The sequence below is a fragment of the Typha latifolia genome, chromosome 3 (genome assembly GCF_019914945.1).
Source record: "Typha latifolia isolate L0001 chromosome 3, TyphaL0001v2, whole genome shotgun sequence".
Taxonomy (NCBI): Eukaryota; Viridiplantae; Streptophyta; class Magnoliopsida; order Poales; family Typhaceae; genus Typha; species Typha latifolia.
In genome coordinates, this window is record NC_133088.1 from 13422437 (window position 1) to 13443225 (window position 20789).

The 20789-nt window shown below is 37.4% G+C and overlaps 4 protein-coding genes across 10 annotated transcripts; 2 read left to right on the forward strand and 2 right to left on the reverse strand.

Moving 5' to 3' along the window:
• The first annotated feature begins 312 nt into the window (after positions 1-312).
• Positions 313-2154, forward strand: LOC140784816 (uncharacterized). Its single transcript, XM_073132382.1, has 3 exons — positions 313-531; positions 905-1018; positions 1866-2154. The coding sequence occupies exons 1-3, from the start codon at positions 412-414 to the stop codon at positions 2046-2048; spliced, it is 417 nt and encodes a 138-aa protein (XP_072988483.1). The 5' UTR covers positions 313-411; the 3' UTR covers positions 2049-2154.
• Positions 2155-3213: 1059 nt separating this feature from the next.
• On the reverse strand, positions 3214-3582 carry LOC140784005 (uncharacterized). Its single transcript, XM_073131184.1, has one exon. The coding sequence runs from the start codon at positions 3580-3582 to the stop codon at positions 3214-3216; it is 369 nt and encodes a 122-aa protein (XP_072987285.1).
• A 1335-nt stretch (positions 3583-4917) lies between these two features.
• Positions 4918-6675, reverse strand: LOC140784006 (pentatricopeptide repeat-containing protein At3g29230-like). The gene has a single exon (XM_073131185.1). It carries the CDS (start codon positions 6673-6675, stop codon positions 4918-4920), a length of 1758 nt encoding a protein of 585 aa, XP_072987286.1.
• Positions 6676-9223: 2548 nt separating this feature from the next.
• On the forward strand, positions 9224-20498 carry LOC140784249 (uncharacterized). Of its 7 annotated transcripts, none has more exons than XM_073131530.1 (18): positions 9224-9377; positions 10711-10805; positions 11188-11594; positions 11674-11795; positions 12075-12217; positions 12593-12894; positions 14598-14656; positions 14748-14842; positions 14953-15055; positions 15153-15247; positions 15330-15392; positions 17031-17106; positions 17201-17309; positions 18854-18966; positions 19319-19377; positions 19527-19635; positions 19719-20099; positions 20184-20498. In XM_073131530.1, exons 2-17 carry the CDS (start codon positions 10777-10779, stop codon positions 19851-19853), a joined length of 2019 nt encoding a protein of 672 aa, XP_072987631.1. In that variant the 5' UTR covers positions 9224-9377; positions 10711-10776; the 3' UTR covers positions 19854-20099; positions 20184-20498. The 7 variants fall into 7 exon arrangements, with proteins under 7 accessions (XP_072987631.1, XP_072987632.1, XP_072987636.1 ...); XM_073131531.1 differs by having other exon boundaries at positions 19719-20085; XM_073131535.1 differs by having other exon boundaries at positions 19319-19373.
• Positions 20499-20789: the final 291 nt, after the last annotated feature.

Here is a 20789-nt window from a genome sequence, read left to right on the forward strand (position 1 = left end):
CAGATGAGTTCCATTTCAGTCTTAGTTTACTAGATATATTTCTATACTTCCTTCTTCCGGAGATAAATTCTATCGTGGCAATGGGCAAAAAATAATAAAAGACAAGTGCGTCATGGAGAGTTTTTTAAGGTTTGAAGCCATGTTGCAATCCATGCAAAGGCCAAGTCAAAAGTTTCCAGTAACTGAATGAACCGTAGACACCGGACTCATTGTAGAATGTCACTCTCTGCACTCTTCACTCTCAGAAAAAAATACGACCCCAGCTGTGCCAATGCCACGTGGCCATTTTCAGTTGTTTTCCCTCCTCTGATCTATAAAATCTCTATGTTGCAGTTTACCACAAGGAAAGGCTCCATTTTGTTCCAAAACTCACCAAAGACGAAGACGAAATAGGACAGGAACGTAGAGAACATGGCAAGCATGTCCCTCACGGCTTCCCTTTCCATTTTTGCCAAGCTCCGCTTACCCATGGCTAGAAGAAGCCCATGCTATCCTAGATTCTTCGTCACTGCTGCCTCGAGGCCTCTGCAGGTAGTTTAAAATTCCTCCACATTCTCTAATTCCCCTCTGTTCATCCAACAGCCGAAATTATACGATACTCTATAAAAATGATCCGAAGTATCAATAAATTTTCTTCTATCTCGCGTGGTCCTGGGAATCAGAACAAATTTTCTTCTTCTCAATTAGTTAAACTTTCCACAATGGTTTTTTTAAAGAGATTTTGAACAAACTTGCTATTTAAAATTTTGGAGTTAATTTAATTGGTTGTATAAATCTATTTCATTGGTATGCTATGAATCACTGCTCGAATTTGTATTACATATAAGATTAGTACAATTAGGATAGCTTTCTAAAATGCTCAATTTTGTCACAAAATAACTTTAGTAGCTTTGTTTATCATTAGGCAAGTGCAGAGGTGGAGGCCAAGGAAACGCATAAGAACATCAAAGATGCAGCCAATGAGGTGAAGAAGACTGCAGAGGATATCCGGGAGAAGGTCAATGTGGCTGCTGATGAGGTTCTTCTCTTCACTAACAATATATAAAAAAAAGTAATCTAATTTCCAACTTAATTGTGTAATATACAAGGTAGTTAAACAAGACGAGAGTATGCACTAGTAGTGGACAGTGACATAAAGCAAACTCCCCATAGAATATCTAGTAGGATCTCACCGACTCTTGTCCGTATCTATTAGAATGACGTGCTCAAATCAAGGTAAAGCTTAAACTTCAATTAAATACTTGATACCTTATAATGCACTATTAGGCCCCACTTGGAAATTATCTGAAAAGAAAGAGGAGGTAAGAGACTTAATCCAACCTCACTGTGTTGAAGGGATAAGCATTGCGTCTTAATTATATTGTCACAAAAGCGATTACATGCATGTTGTTATTTTCAATTTGCAATTGATTCTCACATTTCTAGGTATATTAGAATCATAAGGAAAACCTCATTGTATTTCATCTCTTTGGTGAAAATGCTAGAAGTAGCTATCTATATGCAAGGTGCTAAAGGGGAGAGGAAAAAGGATTGAGATGCGGCGAGAGCCGACCTATTTGGCATGTCATCGAATGCTCAAATCTTATGGCTAGTTTGTAGTATTTCTCATTCATACTAGGATTTCCGAGCGTTTTGGCTATTAATATAGCCCAAGCAAACACCTACTACTATAGCAGTTCGCATAAGTTGCACTTCTACTAATTCTGACACAGAGAAAGTAGAACCTATGGATAAATAATTTTACTCAACACATTCTCACGTAGCTGCATGCAGTATTACTCCTTTCTTCAATTGCCTGTGTTCATATAGATGATTGATGAACTCCTCCCCCATCTGATGATGTTGATGATGGTGATGATGATCAGGTGATTGACAAAACAATAGAGGCAGCAGGCACGATGATAGGAAGAGCAAATAACCATGGCGGAAAGGCAAAGGAAACAGTCCAAGACGCCTGGGGATCGACCAAAGAAACCTTCCAAAAGGTCAAGGATACCGTCGCTGGCAACGGAGAAGAAGCCAAGGCTGCGGCCAAGCCTGCTATATGAACTCCAACAACTCATCTCAAGAACTTCTGCTAGCTAGCTTACCTTTAATTGTTTGATATGATTACATTTCCATTGCTTTCAGGCAATCGAAAGGAGCTTCTTAATCTGTTTTAAGTTTCTATGTGCCCAAAAGTCTCTATGATTCGATTTGAGTTCACAACCACGTAAACATTAATCGCAGTGTATATTGCACCAAATTTAATCATCTACATCAACCGATTTAATAGAGGAACTTGGCACATTGAAGAACCATTGATCTAATGTTTCATACGCGTACTAAATGAATCTATGGTTATTTTCAGTATTAATTTGAGTAAACTAGGTCTCCTCATAAACTTATTTATTTATATGGCTCACGTTCCAAAATCATTATCTAAAACTCTAGCTAAGAGGATTTAATTTGGACACAGTGTGATACCCGCCAAAAAATACTTATATTTTTGACGTTTTACATCGAACTTATATATAAATATTTGAATATAAAGGATCAGAAGATTTGATTTGTATTTATTTTCATTCAAATTTGAAATTTAATATTTTACTCTAATTTATTCAATTGTAATATAATAATAAACCTCTCTCTAATTAAAGTCTACTTTAATTATCTTATTAACAGGTAAATACGAATTAAGAAATAATCTTCTCATTCCTACTTGTATTCTTAATAAGAATAAAACATTGATGAAATTAATATTTTATACGTTTGGAATAAAATCTTGGAACTTCGTTGAGTTTCGAAAACATAGATTTTATATTACGTTTGAAATATGAAGTATTTTGATAAATAAGATTAAGACCCAAAATTTTCAATCACATCCATTCCAAACACCTCGTGTGAACGAACACGTGCATGATGAATACGTTTCACTTTTAACAATTTAACCCTTGAGATAACTAGATATTGTAGCTAACCAGTGCTATATTATAACTAAAAAAGATGGAGAGAATTAGAGAAATGCAAGCAAGAAACTTATAACAATTAAACGAAAAATCTCGACTACAATTTAACTGACATAAAAAGAGAAGGGTAGATGTGATCCTCACTACCTCGAGAATCACGCATGCAAACGTCGAATTCTTTTCTTCCCCACTTTTAACATCCAAAAGTTTCGCGACACGTGTCCTCCTTGACCGGTGTGGTGCACCGCCGGCTCGACTTTGACCGTCACATTTGGAGCCAGCGAGCGAGCTGGGTTGGGTTAACGACGCCAGGCAAGTGGGCCCCATTCTCCTTCAGAAGGTACGAGACGTCCGCATACGATCTCCCCGGCTTGGGCGGCTCGGGCCCAGCGTCGACCGGCGCCGGACGAGCTGACTCAGGCCGGCTTGGCTCGAACCGTTTCCCGAACAGAGTGCCTCTTGTGAGGAACTCGTGAGCCAAGTAACCGGCTAAGAGCTTGTTATTACTCTGAGTTGACTCAATAGCCAGCTCGGCTTTGGCTATCGCATGGCTCGGCTGGGGATCGGACGAGTCCCGGTCCTTCCTCTTCCCAGAAGCGCCAAGTGTCCCCTCGCGACGCGTGTAGTTCGACATCTGGGTCGTCGCCGCCACGTCAGCGATGGGACAAGAGAAGCCGAAAGGAAAAGAAGATAAATAATTAAAAAACACTAATATTTGATGTCGGGTGTATAAAAAAAAAAACAAGAGGTGAAGGGCAAAAGTGTAAAAACGCGAGAAAGAGGAGGTCAAAGAACGGGGAAGGAGAAACTTGTGGGAGGTCACCGGAATCCGACCCTTCTGCGTTACAAAGGGACGGAGATTAACGCCGGAGCTCGTAGAGAAGTAGAGAAGGATTCGAAGAGATTTGAGAGAGAGAGATGGATTTGGGGTTTGAGGGAGGAATTCCAGATGGAAAGAGGCCGAGCTGGATATATATATGTCCGTTTAACCAATTAACACCCCCACATTTCCAAATAATCACTGAGTTGCCATCACTAAGTTTTGAATGACCAACCTGTCCTCCACGGGTCACGAGTCAATTTAGCCGGGGAACCAACCGGTCACAGCATTGCCTGAAGCGACGGGGAAGGGCAACGTTGTAATTGGCGATCAGCCGTGTGGTTATTCTCGTACCCTAAAAATTTCCTGCGGAATGCGACGGGTGAAAGGGTAGGTCAGCGAATAAATAGAGTTTTCAGGGCAAAATTGTCATTTGCGAGGATAGATCATGGAGGACGCGCGTTGGCAACGAAATGGGGGTGGGGGAGTTGGGGGGGGAACCTTGAGCTCTGAGATTGGTATACCAGATCTGATGGCGGTGCACAGGATCCCGAACGTGCCTGATCGAGCCACGTGTCAATCTCAGATAGGCTGGGTTATTGCTTCAATGGGTGGATTAGATCTTGCCAATTTTTTTGGTGCTAATCTTGTCGAATACTACCATCATCTGTGATGAGAAGAGATTTTTAGCAAAGATATTTTTGGGTGATGCACAAGAAAGGAAAAGGAATGGTGGTTTCTCAATATCTTTTGAGTGTTGTTGGAATTCGAGGTCACATAACATCAACCACAAGACTCCTCCATCCAAATTCCATTACAGTATAAGTGGGTCATGTGGGCCAATGTATCTCACAGTATATGCTACCTTTTAGTGGCCTAATGTGAATATGTTCTCCCTCAAAAGAAGAATTGACATAGTTCTATCCTAATCCTCTCCAGGAAAGTATTGCTACAACCTACAATTGGATTCCCTCATCACAAAATGGCATTAAGCTTTTCCTGGAGGGGACTACTCAGCAACTATGTTAATTTCTTCTGCTAGGAGTAATGAGTAGGAGTTTATTGATTAATGCTATTATACCTTTGAGACGAGTAGAGAGGGGTATTGTTGTTGCCTGTGAGATTAGAAGACAACAAGCTAAGAAGACATCAAGTTAAACAATCTGTTCTCATTGCTCTGTATACATTGTCTAGCATCTGATACACTTGTTTGGACCTGGCTTGTTTTCTGCCACTAGCCAAGAACTCATGAACCATTCCATTAACCTCAATCAAGCTACATCCTGGATTCTTTCTTACACCAAACTCCTCCATCACTTTCCTCATACTCCTAGCCTCATCCCACCTATTAACTGAAGAATACAAATTTGATACAAGAACGAAGGCGCCGCTGTCTCTAGGCCTCAGCTTCATAACTTCAGTACATAAGTCTTCTTCGCCATAGGCTATCTGTCCTTGTTCATGAATCCTTAGCCCACTAAATAGTGCTCCCAATACAAATACATCTGGTTCCATTGGCATCGACCCAATAAGCTCTCGGGCTTCGTCTAATAAATTTGCTCTGCTAAGAAGATCAACCATGCAAGTATAATGCTCAATCTTTGGAGTAATCCCATAAACTTGATGCATGCTACTGAAGATTTCACGCCCATTTTCCACTAACCCTGCATGAGAGCAACAGCGTAAAATAGCTACAAATGTTAAGTCGTCAGGTAGGATTTGTGATCTTTGCATCTCTTCAAATGCTTCTATTGCCTCTTGAGGATGTCCATGAATTGCCAAAGCATATATCATTGAATTCCAAGAGCACACAGCTCTCTTCTCTAGTCCCTCAAACACTAGCTGCGCCCCCAGTAGCATCCCACACTTAGAGTACATGTCTATCAGTGATGAACCAAGCAAGTCATCCACTTTGAATCCTTGCCTAGTAATGTAGCTATGAATCCACATTGCTTGCTCAAGCGCTCCGAGATGAGCACATGATGACAGCAAGCTGACCAAAATAGATTGGTCAGGCCTCATCCCCTGGGCCAACATGCCTTTGAACAGTTCAAGAGCTTCTCTGAACCTGCTACTCTGCGTGAACCCAGAAATGATAGCACTCCATGTAGCAATGTTCTTTTGTGGCATACGATCAAAGTACTCCCTTGCCTTCTCGACATTTCCTGATTTTGCATGAGCCCCAATCATCGTGTTCCATGACACAATATCTCTCTCAGGCATTTTCTCAAACAACTTTGCAGCACTAATCAAGTCTCCAAACTTCACATAGCCTCCAATTAATGCATTATAAGAGCCAACATTCTTATGTGTCATTTCTTCGAACAATTCACGAGCTAATTCTAACGACCCACATTTCACATAAGCCCCAAGCATCGTATTCCATAGAACAACATCTCTCTCAGGCGTTTCATCAAACGAGCGACGTGCATCGACAATCTCGTCGACTTCAGAGTACAATCTTATCAGACCACTTTGGACATAGGGGTCTGAAGAAAAACCCAAGTGCGTAATCATCGCATGGAAGGCTTTACCGGTCGTTACGAACGACAAGAGCGAGCAAGATTTGAGAAGAAAGGTAAACGTGAAATTATCAGGGGTGACATTGTTCCGATTCATCCGAAGGTAGAGAAGTAAAGCTTGATCTGGGAGCCGAGCGTCAGCCAGGGATTGTATCGAATAGTTGTAGGACAGTACATTGGGGAGCGGTGAATGGTCAAACAGAAGAGCAGCGAAGTGGGGATCTACATGCGAAGAGTTGGCGGAGAAGGAGAGGAGTGCGGCGAGAGAGGAAGAGTGGTTGGAAGAGTTGGAAAGAATGATTTGGGCGAGAAGTTGTTTGAGATGCGATGTGGAGTTGCAAACTTTAGAGAGTTGGTGGATTTTTGCAACATTGGAAGATAGCATGAAGCCTTATTCTCTTCCTTTTCTTTTCCAATCTTTTGCTTTTTATTTCGATTGCTAATTGGAGTTGGAGATGGTGAGTGGATGATAAGGATAAGATTTAAACATTGACTCAGTGACCGGACTCTATCAGCTCATTACAAAGGTTATTTAACTCCTCTAATTAAATTAATATTTAGTATTTTTTTATTAGCTTACAAGTTCATGACTTATGAAAAAATATATATATATTAAAGATCAAGTCAAACGTTGGTTCACACTATATCACTATATGTAGAAAAAAAAGGATATTTTTATTGTATATATCTTCTTCTTTTTTATAAAAATCTCTTATTTACTTGTTCTCTTTATAGTTGATATTTATATGTATATTGCTTAACAATATATATATATAATCTAATAGACAAAACAAAGATATCCTTAATATAAAATTTACTTAAAAATTATAATACAAATTCTATTATCATTTGAAAAAAAAAAAAAAAATATATATATATATATATATATATATATATAAACACATTTGAATTACTATTGTAGAGGAGCTGTCATTAGAATATTTCCAAAACAAGGGGAGTCATGGCAGGAAAGGATGTCCCCATTCATTGATTGATAATGCTAATTAGTAGTTGCTAACATATATCATCAGATATTCATATCACATTCTCTGCCAGCTTGTTAGACATAAGAACATGATTGGGTCTAGTCATTAGCGTTCATTTTAGGTTTTTCTTTTTGGCATGTATACCCATCAAAATTTTCTTATTTTCTTATATGCTTCTTTAAAGTATATATATATATATATATTCTCTATTGTGCCTCTATTAGATTTGAACAAACATTAATAGACACAAAAGAATCTAGTCAGTTCCCAAAACAAGCCACTCTCATCCGAACAAAAACATCATCAAATGAAGAAACTTCTTATGCCTGAGACTCCATTTAGAATTAGATACAAATGTAGAGTTTCAGTTAGATTACTGCTGAATAGTAATGATTAGAAAATTTAATGATTACATAGGTTATAAGTTATAACCCCCCGGTTCTGGCACTGAACTGCAATGCCTATATAAGACTCTGTCCTCTGTTGAAGATTCTCAGGAAGATGGCGATGTTTACTCTCTCAAGGTCCCTGCTTTTGGCTTCCTTTCTGGCCCTCATCATCTCTGCCGGTATTTTCTCTCTACACATATATAAATTTGTACATAAGGTGTAAACTTACAGTGCCTTTCTGAATTCTCATTCATTTCAGTACTACATAATATGTAACTGTTAGTTTCTCATCTACAGCTAATGATGAACCTTTTAAAACTGTGATCTTTTTGTTCTTTGTATTATCTCTTTTTGAAGATTTGCAATATCTAGAATGTAAAAGTAAGAAAGATTGCAATAAGATGACCTACCTGCAAGGAGATAAAATATATAATTTTCTATGCACAAAATTTTTTAGATAGTTGGAATATTTGTGATGCTAACAAAGCTAGACGTTGTTTGTGCATGCAGCTGCATACAAGCCGGCCAAATATGATCGCATCTGCCACGTTTTCAAGAGCTGGGCGGAAGAAATCTGCCGTTCTGTATGCATCTGGGAGGGCTACAGTTCGTTCTACTTATCTCGCCATGACCCGGACCCAATATTGTGCTGCTGCTGTCGAAAGGACATTACTTGTTAAGATTGCACCCCATCTCCCTCATTTTGACCATCTTGACGAGGGCGAGGAGATTTGTAAGAGGAAGTAATTGCTGATCATAGTATTTGAATAAAATCTCTCTTTCTCTCTGTGTACACTGGGGATGTAAAACTAGTAGCGTAACAATATATTTTGATCCAAATGGAGTACTGTTTGCTAAAATGCTATCAAATCCGAATTATACTTGCGAGATAATTGGTAAAGACCCTCATCTTGCGTCAGCGCCAAGCGTGCAGTCGACAAAACATCATCTCTCTCAGGCATTTTGTCGAACGATTGAGTAAACCGTTGTTGCATGAGCAACACGCTACCTACCTTCTTGCCGCTGCCGCGAGAAATACATATGAGAACATAATTAAACATAGAAATTAATGGAATCTGAGAAGTGAGCACTATCCCTTTGGCTCCTACCATACGAGTATTTACCAATCTAATTACTGCAATTTTCTTTTCATGACTTGCAAACACCGTAGCGTTTGTTTTATTAACTGTCATTAACCGTATAAACGAGTTAATACTTTTAAATAAATTAACTAAAATTAAAGTAAAATGTAATTTTTAAAAATAAAATAATATTCTTTATTTTGTTAGTTGCTTTAATATTAACTCAAGAGTATTTTTGAGGTATTAAAAATAAAATACAGGAGTTGAATAATAAATATCGCGTTAGGAGCAAAAGATAAAATTCCCAAATTGTTTAAATTTATTTTTTGGTCAATTTGATCTAATTCCAACTTGAACCCAAATATAATTTCCGGCTTAGGCGCTTAGCTATGTAAGACTCGACCCGATCCGAATCAATGACTCCACGAGTTAGAAATCAAGAAATATACGTAGACCGATAGATCCAGCCCCGCTGGAACCGGTTAACCAAAGTCCCGACCGAAGCGCTCTAGGTTTCTTCCCCAGCTCAGCTTGGGCATCTCGCGCAAGCAACAGCCGCGCTGCTCCCGAACTCCCATCGATCTCGGGAGCTTCGAGGGATTTATTTTCGTGTTAAACGAATTCGAATCGGTAAGGAGAATTCGATCTCAAGTGATTCTCCTTACGTAATCTGGTGGATTGTAGAAATTCTTCTATGCCGGGTTCTCGAGTATGATATGCGGTGAGAAATTATTATGCGAATTTCCGGAAGTTTTGATTCGAAGACGCCTAAGACGTTTCATTTGAGATGTTAAGCGTGAGCGATGGGCAATTTGAGGGATTTTTTTGTTTTTGTTTTTGAACGCTGGGCCGTGGAATTTTGCTTTTGCTTAGTTTGTGATTGGGATGGGGGCATGTAGATCTGCAGTAGGGATATAAGTAAGAGTGGCTTTGGCCGCTTAGATCATGGAGAATATAGGTCTTGTGCGAGAGGAGTAATAGTACGGTTTTTCCTGTTAAGATGGAAAGAAAAGTTATTTAGGGATAAGTAGCACTTAGCATAGTGTGACTGCTTTTTTTATTACCAGGCATTCATTGACGTAATAATTTTGTGATGTCGTCGTTTAGGTGTATGCCTTTGCTATTCTCAGATCACTTTAGTTGATTTTTCTTAGGTGATATGAGCCAGTTCTGGACAGAAACAATCACCCTCAATGCCCAGAACCTCAGCCCTGTCTTTTCAGGCAGGTCATGTGGATTCTGTTCCTCAATTTTGATTTGTTTTCAGTCGAGATTTCCATGAATGTAGGAGTATCATGCCATTTTATGCTATAATTCCTGAAGTCCATCTCGGCTGTCTACCTCATATGGAACCATCAACTTGGATTACTTCACTTTTTCATATGAATGCACTATGTGATCCCTATCTGATGTCCATGTCTCACTATATAATGTTTATTCTTACATCTTATTTTTTAGATTCGTTACAATAATTCTTGCAATATACAGAGGGTTACATCTTCTTTTGGCTATTCATTTGTATGGGTCTTATCGGTCAGTGGCCAGTATTACTTGTACTATAACATGTCTAGTTTTGACTGGCATGAAACACTACATGACATAGTCAAAAGAGGGAGGGAGAGAGGCAACACCCCTATGTTCACAGTTCATAGGTTGTAGTTACCTACATTAAGACATTGAAGGTGAATATATCGCAAGATTATTAGTGACAACCAAAACATATATAAAGACATTGTGTCAAGCATTCTAAAGCAATTCGAATACATTTTAGGATAAGTTTCTAAACTAGAACTACCAAAAAGAAAGCTTGTCAAAGTATCAACATTGGTAATATGACATCGAACTGCTTAAGTAGCTGGTCAGATATCTTTCATACTTATACTTGCTTATATCTATGACCTAAAGTGTGTGCAAAAAAATGTCTTGGTCATAAGCATATTTTTTTTGGCTTGACTATGCCAAGGTCCGACTTACTCATGCTGGGTGGTCAAGGGACTATTTTCGCATATATGGTCGCCAATGTGGGTGCATGCGTGATTTCCAAAACATTGATAAAAGGTGAAAATGCATGCTACCCTTGACTTCGTTCATATATGATACATTGCTGAAATTTCCTTATTTTTAATTTTTTAAAACTTTTCGAGGATCAATGTTAGTTTAGAGGAAGAACCCTACAAAAGGATGTAAAAATCTTCTGATGGTTCAAATATGATCAGAAAATAGAGGATTCTTGATTCTGTGTTAACTAATACTTGAAATATGATCTTAAAATACAAGCTCCACAATATAGGACAAGTTTCAGTTGATTTCTTTAATTACTTAGAGAATTTATGTAAATTTCATCAACTTAAAAGTTTTCCTTTTTAAATATTAAAGCTATTGTACTTAGTACAACCTGGACTTAATTTTTATGGTGCTAGTATCTCTATCTTCTCTGCAGAAATCACTGGATTTTGATGGAGAACATACAGTGTGCTGAAGAACTTGTGAGGGAATTTCTTATCTTTAGAGGGTTTACGAGTACGCTGCAAGCTTTTGAATCTGAGTTGTCTACAGATATTGGCAGAAACTTTCAAGTAGATAAAATTCTAGATTTGATTTTCTCAGTGTATGTACCAAAATATCAAGCAGATAAACTGATTAGCTTGCTAAATTTCTTCAAGCATTGTTTCTCTTCATCTTCAGAGACGATACTTCTTTCTACAGTATCAAAATTGGAACTTTCTATATTACGATACTATATTATTCATGCTATTAAATCTGGAAGACAAGACAAAGTAGTGGAATTCTTTGGTACAAATGGCAGTTATTTGTTGCAAAAACGTGAAGATTGGATACAATGGTTTGGTGTGTCATCATATATCCCTAATTTGGTTTTTGTCATCTTTCCTGCTGTCTATCTTATCTTACATTGTATGCTATGCAGTTATTCCTTATCTTAAGAACCCAAGCCTGGATCCTCAATTCCGCGTGTACTTCTCGAAGGAATGGTTTGATGCCTTGCTTCTTTCATTCAGGAACTTCTTAAGCGAGATGTTCAATGGTACTCATATCCTCCATTATATGTGGCATATTATTTTATCCTCTTCCACCCCCAGTATGTGGTGTGGCTTTCCTTTGCCATTACTTGATACCATTCTCTGTCTGGTTAGATATTAGTAGTTAACCTGAAATACATTCTGCGTAGTATAAGGTAATCAAAGAATGTTGTCCATTCTCGATTTGTCCAACTTCAAGAGTATCTTTTGATTTCTTTATATTTGAAAAAGAAATTATGTCTTAAAGTTATGTGCTGCCTAAACGTTGTTGTTTTCCTTAATTGTTTCACGAATCCCGGCTCTATTGAAGATAAGCACTGAAAAGATTACTGTCAAACATCTGAAAAATGACATAAAGCAGCTGAATCATAAGCTGTCAGAACTCCAAGCATCGCTAGAGACAAGAGAAGCTGAAATATTCCGCTTGAGAAGGTAAACATCTCTTGCAAGATTCTATTTGCACCTTACATGTGGTTTTGCACACAAGTTCTTTATGAATATTTTCCTTTGCAACTATTCTTCAGTGACAGCAGTGCTCCTTAGTCCTTACCTGCTTAGAATCCACATTATGCCTGTTCGTGAGTGGTACATGTTTGTAATTTTGTATTATTTAAGTTGCAATCTGTAGGCATTTCAGATTGTTCAGGCATCACATATAGTAATGCAGTTAAACTCAACACTTTATTTTGATCATTTTTCTATTCATTGGAGTTTTAATGAAAATCTTACTCTTGCCGAAATGTGCAAAATGCTTTTTTCTTAGTCTAATGCAAGGGCCACATATGTATGTTGTTGTTTGCCATTCAGTTTATCTACTTCTGCACTGGAACTGCCCACAGTCCAAGAGAAAAGCTCTACAAGTGATTTGTCAGGTGAGATTGCTTTGAAGGATAATGGCAGTGATCTTGGAAAGAGGGACTCGGTTGAGTCTGGCGCCACTACTTCCCCTCATCTGGAAGAAAGAAAATTAGGAGCTCATGGGGACTCTTCTTCTTCAGATAATGTCTCCCAGGGGTCCACCTCATTCAAGTTCAAACCTAATTTAAGTTCAGCGGAATCTCCTCTTAGTGGTGCCACTGCTCAAAAAACTTTCCAGATTTTCCAACCAGGTTCAGCCTTATTCCTTCAACTTTCCTAGTATGAGTTTGTATTTGGAGTCTTGTCATCTTCCTTGTTTTTCTTCAATATCATAGTTTCATCAATTCTTCTTTGCTATCGTGATATAAACAATTTGCTGAGGTATGCTATGCCACTTAAGTTGTTATGAAACATATTTAGAAATATCATGTTTCTGACCTCTATGTTTTTGTAGGAATAGTAAGAAACTCATTTTGTTTTAGATCTATCAATCTATCATCTATGTACTATGCAAACTTTGAGGTACTAATCCAAGACATGGAATATCAGATGAGAGCATAAAAGAATTCCAGAGAACACTATGAAAGACTAAATATAAGTAGTTGGTGGAACAAAAATATTTGAAAAGGGTATTGGTCAATGCTTTGTTATCATGCATATATTAGTTTCTTGATGTACCTATGGTTGCCCAATTGCCGAAGTTCTAACCTGTGGTTACTTTCGTGGTTCCTAGTTGATTAGAGAATTCTTACATCTGTAGTGCCTAGGAAGTCAGATGTCAGGCTGTTTTGCCTGCATAATGCCTTGGCTGACTGTGGTCCTATTATCAGCGACTTTTTGACAGCAATAACCATAGTTTTGGAAGGCGTTTTTGGCGGTTGCCTTGGCGGGGCAGCGCACAGGCTGCCCCACAAAGGCAATTTGGCCGACACAAGGCGACTCATGAGAGTGGAGAGGCCGTGCTCCTCTTTCTCCTCTTCTTTTTCTCTCTTCTACTTATTTTCTTTTGCTCCCTCTTCTTTCTCCCTCTGCATTGAGAATCCACAACTTTTTTTGTTTTGACTCCCTCGTGTAGTAGTGAGGATGCATGTCATCTTTTCACTAGCTGTCATACTAGTGAGTGGTGTATATATATATATATATATATATATAGTTAATTAACTTAATTTGTCATTTTTGTAATTATGGTTGTAAATTATGGTTGTAAATTATGAATTTTTAATATGCTATATTAGTATATATTATATGTCATATATAATTTCTTTTTATTTTTTATATATTAAAAATGCTAGATCGTCTTAATGGCCGACTTGGCTCTTGCCTTCCATCTTTTGCCTTCTGTAGGTGCTATATGGTGGGGTGATCACCAGCAATCTGTGACTGCCTTTTAAAATATTGTTAATAATTGTCTATTGAATTATGAGGCATGCGTATAAACTTTAGTTTTTGCCAATTTTTGGGATTCTTACAATAAGATGGGCACACTTTTGTAACATTTGAACCGTTTTAGTCGAACAGATTTCTGTCTAAGTTTGGAACATGTAAAAACTTAGACCTTCTGATATGAAATAACCAATTTCTGTTGGAACTAGAATTTTCTTCAGTTATCATACTATTATTAGCTGAGTAACTTTGTATACTATCTCTGTTCTATCTATTTTTGTGGTCCTTTTGTTTTTGTCCAGTGCCTATTTGCTGTGATTGCATCTCTTAATATCTTGATGCAAGTTTTACTTAACAGTCGAAATCACATTCTTGTATATTTATGAACAATGGATACCAAGAATATTCCATGTATCTTGTGAGTCTTTGTTCCTTTATCATTTAAGTATCAATAAACCTTCTCTCTGTTAGTGCTTACATTTTTTTTTTATCAAATGGAACTTTTGGAAGTTGATACTTCTCATTCAATTTGAGATACTTTAATTTATTTCAATATAATGTGATGTTGCAGAAAGCAAACATGATTTAATGAGAGAAGAAGAGTTCCCTGAAGTGAAAGTGGATTTTCAAGTGAGCTACTGTACTTAAGAACTCTTTTACTATACTTCTAGTTTCATTTTATTTATTAAAGAAATTTATATTGGAAGTCTCATGCTTTCAGGAAACATTCTTAGGGCATACTAGTCCAATTAGTCGGTGCCGATTTTCTGCATCTGGAACCAACATTGCCAGCGCTTCGACTGATGGCACTGTCAGGTGAATATGCTATTGTGTATAAACATTTTGTACTTGTAAGAAAGATTTCATATTGCCATGAGCTTAAGTTATTGACTTATAATTTTGGCTATTCTGGACTCCTGTCGAAGGATATGGACGTATGATTCATCAACACCATCATCAAGAAATGCTACTATATACTGTGGAGCTGAAATAATGGCCCTTGATTGGGAATGCAGATCTGATCGTTTGGTATGGCACAATAAATTCATATTCAAAGTTTTATGTTCATTTTGGGAAAAAAAAACTATGACAATTTATATTTTGGGTTCATTCCTTTTGACAATAGCTGCTCATAGGCACAGCTGATGGGGGTATTAAAGCTTGGAATGCTGATGCTAAGAGAGTTGTCTGTGATCTCAGTACAACAAAAGAGTTTCCGAGGTTCTTTCAAATATCTTTCTTCAGGCTGTGAATTATTTAAATTATGAACTAATGAATATTAATCACTTGTAAATTTGTGCAGTATCCTGGACCTGAAGTGTAGCCCTGTAGAACCAATTTTTGTCTCCGCAGCCGCATCAAGACGGTAAACTGAGAACTTTGTCCAAAGTTACTTCATCTTAATTAATATTGATTTCACAAGGAACTGAAACTTTGAAGGTTTAAAATGCTTCAAAATAAATTTGAAGACTACCCATTATATGGAATTATTGACAAGTGATAAATGTTGGCACCTGGCATGAAATCATGGCAGGTTATTTTGCAGAAAGAAAAGTTTGCCAAATGATGCTATTAAAGATATTTGTGACAGATCTCTGAATAGTGATAGGATGGTTGGAAATCCATTTGTGGATTTCTTGCAGCAAAAGGGTTCATCAAGCAATCGTTTTAAGTTCTGTAGACTGTAGTGCCCTGTGCATGCAGGGAAGCACACCTAGTGTCACTGAGGTGGTATCAAATTGAGAACTTCCAGTCTTTGAGGAATGTAATGATGACGGAGGCATATGCCATTTGGTTCCCGTTGCTTTGCTTTTCCTTTGGATCGTGCTGGATTTTATTTTGTACCTTTTATTTCCTCAACTCTCACTGCTTGGTCATCGGCTTTGTGTCACTCTTTCCCTGTCTTCTCCCCTGGAATTGCAATAATGTGGACAACTGCAATGTCTGTTGTCCTTCCCTCTAACCTCCCTGGACATTTTGTTCCTTTTGGTACTCTCTCCCTCCTTGGTAGTATTCTCTCATCCTATGTTGGCATGAGATGCTGTGCTCTCTGTCACTACCTGTGCCGCCTGACTAATGGCAAGACTGCTCCATGCCCTTGTGCCATGAGGCTGAAACCTTGGAACCTGCAATTAATTGTTTGCATTTGTTATAATGGCATTAATTGAGGTTACTCAAAAAAGAACTATCGGTAATGTTATCTTGACATCATTTTGATTGATGAACCTAAGATCTGACTAAAAATCTAAGCTAGATTAATGGAGGAATGGTTTTGTAATAAGTTGGTGCAGAACAGTATAATGATATCTTATTAAATTGAAGTATCAAAATGGAGAAGCCGACACCATCAAGAAAAACATCAACAGATGGATTTAGTGTAGGATGGTTAAAATGGAGAAGTGACTAGTTTGTTGTGCAATAGTTTTGGGAAACAAAATGTTGGTCAATTAGGAAACAACATAAGCAAAAGTTGATACTTCAGGAGGTTTGTATCCAACAGAAACTAAGGGCAATATCCATAGATGATAAACTTTCTGAGGATCGATTGAGATGGTTCATACTTATCTAACAAAGACTATATGTGCAGTCGTATGGTGAAGTGATTTAAATGTGCCTTAAGACAGAAGGGAAGACGAAAACTGGCATGTAGAAAGTAGTAAGAAATGACAACATTTAATTTGGCAAGTAAAGGGAGGAAATGATCCATAAATGATAAAACATGCCCCAATAGTTGGGACTAAAAAGGCTTATTCTTTGTAATCTGTAGGAGCTACATGCTAAGTATGTTGAGACTTTTTAAAAGGAGCTTGTCCTTATAATGCTCATTCCTGCTTTGCTTGAGTTTTGTCATGTCGATACTAATAATGTTGAGCTATTTCCTTTTGATTTCTTGAACTGTGATATATCAAATTTTTAATTGATAAATGACATTGCTTATAATTTTCTGGTATTAGTCCCATTTACTGTACTGATCTCTTGTACTATTTTCATGAAATTCTTTTAGGCATGGCTCAAGTAACCTTGACAAAGTGGGTTTTGCTTCTTTAACAGCCTGGAGTATGAAGACATGGAAGGCCACGGTATGTTGTTTGTAAAATATTCCTTCTAATTTAGACTAGGATTCAATCAAATAGATGTTTGATAGATGAATGTTTTTTTTTTAAACTTGTGAAGACAGTCCTTCCTCTTGGAGAGGATCCACCAGCAATCACTTCATTATGTTTCAATCATAATGGAAAAATCTTAGCAGCCGCTGCAACAGATGGAATGATTCATATGTTTGGTATCCTTGATTATGGCTTTTGTATTTATCTAGGGCACTTACAGATATTATTTAATAATTAATATGGTTAGCCTTATTTGCTGCTGCTTCTATTTGTTGCTTCTAACCTGTGCACATTTAGAGTTCTTATCTTGAAGTCTAATTGCAAAGAATCATAATATCATGTCTAACGCACAATTGGCTTTCCTGGTCTAACAGTTCTGAAGTGTCCTCTGCATACTGATGACCTGCTAGAATGTCCAGTGGGTATGCCAAATGGGTACTGTTTGTTATTGCATGTTTCACTGTGTTGGTTGGCAAGTATGCTGCACATGATGATGTATGACTAATGCCTTGTTGAGCTGACTTTTGCGAAGCATGCCGTCGCATATAGTCATGTAGTTTGTGCCAACTGTTAGCATGTGCAGTGCTGCATCCCTGGAGCATTAGCATGCTCAATGCTTCACATGCTGACTTATGCTGTGCTGACCACCGCCTAGCATGCCCACGTACCACAAGTAAATATATGGGCTATGGCACAAAATATTGCAGATCTTGATAGATGTCAGATGGTGCTTGAATTGCATAGGCAGAACTTATATCAAGATTGACCATGCTTATTAAATTTAAGTTTTCAAAAGATAAATTGTCACACTGTTTGTATAATATGACATCATTATGGTTTTAATATTTGGTTTTTGGTTTTAACCCCTAGAAAAAATAAATATTTTATGTCGAAATAGAATGGTTTAGCCTATGTGGGGGGCTTTTGCAATTTAATTGCATTTGATTTTTCGATTTGTAATAATAGACTCTAATGTGGATCGCAAATGTAAATTATGCGCATTCTACTTTAACAAAATGTGTATTGACTATAGGAACATATCCACTTAGTTTTATATGCTAAGTTGAAAAGCAAAATGCAATTAAATTGCAAAAGCCCCACCTATATTGTCCAAAATAAATGTCAAAACCAAAAATCTTGATAGTTTCGATCTTAACCAATTAATTTCAACTTTAGATTTATTAAACTTCGGCCGTTACTGTTCCTTATAGAGTGAAACTTCAAACCACAATACTAAGGAAAATGGTTATTTAATTTGTTAACATGGGTTTTCTGACATTTATTTGATTAATTCTTGAACTAGTCAACTACTTTATGGTTAAAGTATTAATCAAGAACAATGAGCTGGACTCTTAACATAGGTGACTCAGACACTCTGGCAAGTTCATGGCAGCTATTTTGTTAGACAAGTCCATGTGAACAGGGAAACCTACAAGCTAATTGGATAATTCTCTGTTTTAATTCCTTCTGCCTGCATAATGTGTTATATAACACTACTGACCAACCTTGATACTTGGTTATAAACACTAGAAGGAAGTCATATATAATGGGAAGTCATATGTGATAGAATGTTTGAATGTTTTGCATTTGATTATTCAAGCATGATATCTTTTACTCTTCTGTCAATGTTCAAGCTACAGCACAAGCATAGTTTATGATACGATGTTTAAGAAGTTAAACAGTGTTCTTACTTATTAAGGGTTTCTTAACAAGCCAAAAGACATGTCTGCTGGCCTGCAAATCACGGGATGGCCTGCCCATGACTCAGCTGTAAGTTCAGTTCTATTTGGACCTGATGAGACTAGCATCTTCACTTTAGGATCTGATGGAAAGGCAAGTACTTATCCTTTTTCTTGCTCTAGTAGGCAAGTTCCATATTGAAATATTCTCGGAAACATTTAATGGTTTTCTGTGCTGTTAATTTTAAAAGACCTGCAAAATTCTGCTTTCTATTGTCAAAAATGTTGTACAATGTTGGCTTATCAACTCTTGCAATTATCTTATGCTTCATCTGTGCAGTAAATAAGCCGACTTATCTACTGTGGTTTAAAGAGTTATGTTAAATAGCACAATGGATTTGACAGGTCTATGTAATGTGAAGCATCTGATATAAGCTCCATGTCTAATTGCCATCTAAAGTTTTTGTTTCCAGCCATGTAAGCTCTGGTATATTTACATCTTTCAGATATTTGAATGGAGCTTGCAAAACCAAGGCCAGATTCTTTGGTCAAGAGACTGCAGTAGGTACTATTTGCACACTATGAACAATGTCAAATCTTCATTCCGAAAGAATTGCATGAGTTTTAGTCTCTAATCGATAGTTGTAACAATTTTATACATTATACATTAAGCCACCAGAAATGATTGTCAATATTACCTCTTTCTCTTGATAGGTTTTGCTATCCGGAGAGCTTAAATAAATGTAGGCATGAAATAGCACTGGATTCTAGTGGCAGGAGATTGTTGGTAACATCTGGTTTGGTCAGATCCCCCATATATCAGGTCTGCAAGAGTATCTTTTTCTTTCCATGTTCAGTATTGTTAAATGGTTGAGGCAACTCAAAAATATTCACATTTCTGCTTAGGTACAAGGACATATGAGTGGTCTGCGAACACTTGCCCACAGTGCTGCTATTACGAGTGTGGATTGGCATCCAACACTTTCTGTTTTTATAACTGGGTCAGCAGACCACTCAGTTCGAGTCACATCCATTCTTTGATGGTCTTCTCCTCTAAGTTGCATCTGGTTATTACTTGCTCGAGGTGCCAAGAAAATCTTAAATCATTCACAAGAAAATATCCTGCTTAGTTTGCTTGTTTTACTGCGGGAAGATTTCCTGATGGTAGTTGCAAGTGACCAATGATCCTTGTAAACTCTGAGTTGTCATTGTTTCTTTGATCGGCGGGCAGAGGGAACCGTCTACAACATCAATATCCTTTTTGCCAAGACAGGTCAAACTTATCTGGTACCAGGTTTTCCATATAATCTTGTGGTTTTTGTATGAGTTTGGTTGTTGACCTGATTAAAGTCTGACATGTTGTACATACAGATCTGAAAGATGGAACTGCTGCTCGACAAACTTCCATGCTGTATAGGTGATGAAAGCTCCTACAGAATTTCCCATTTGGTAACCTGTAGAAACCTTAATGTTTTAGTTAGCAAGCATCTCATAATTTCTTCTCTTACATGTTCTTTGGTTTGGTTGTGGCTCTAGTAACTATGCTAATGGGGCTGGGTGTTTAACAGACCTATTTTGTTTTCTATAATTAGACTTTGTTGGGTTACGAGAAGTTTAACAGACCAACTTTTTTATTTGATCACCTACATTAGCATTCTTTTAATTTATTGCTTCTTCTCAGTTCAACGTCGAGCCTTGTGGGTTTGTTAGGCAGATCTAAATTGTAACATTACTTCGTCAAGAAAATATGGGAAGCTTTTAGATTTGTCGGGGGTTTATTTAGTATTCTAACTGTATATTCTCCTCTAATGAAACCAATAATGTTTTTTCCTCTTAGTACTAATTAATGGGAGAAGGAAACAATGTGGTCAGCCAAGGATAAGTCAACTGATTTTGGATCTCTTTCAGAACTGTTCACTTTTAATACAACGGGGATCACTTTTTCTCTCTTTAAGCTATTGGAGTATGTCTATGTAA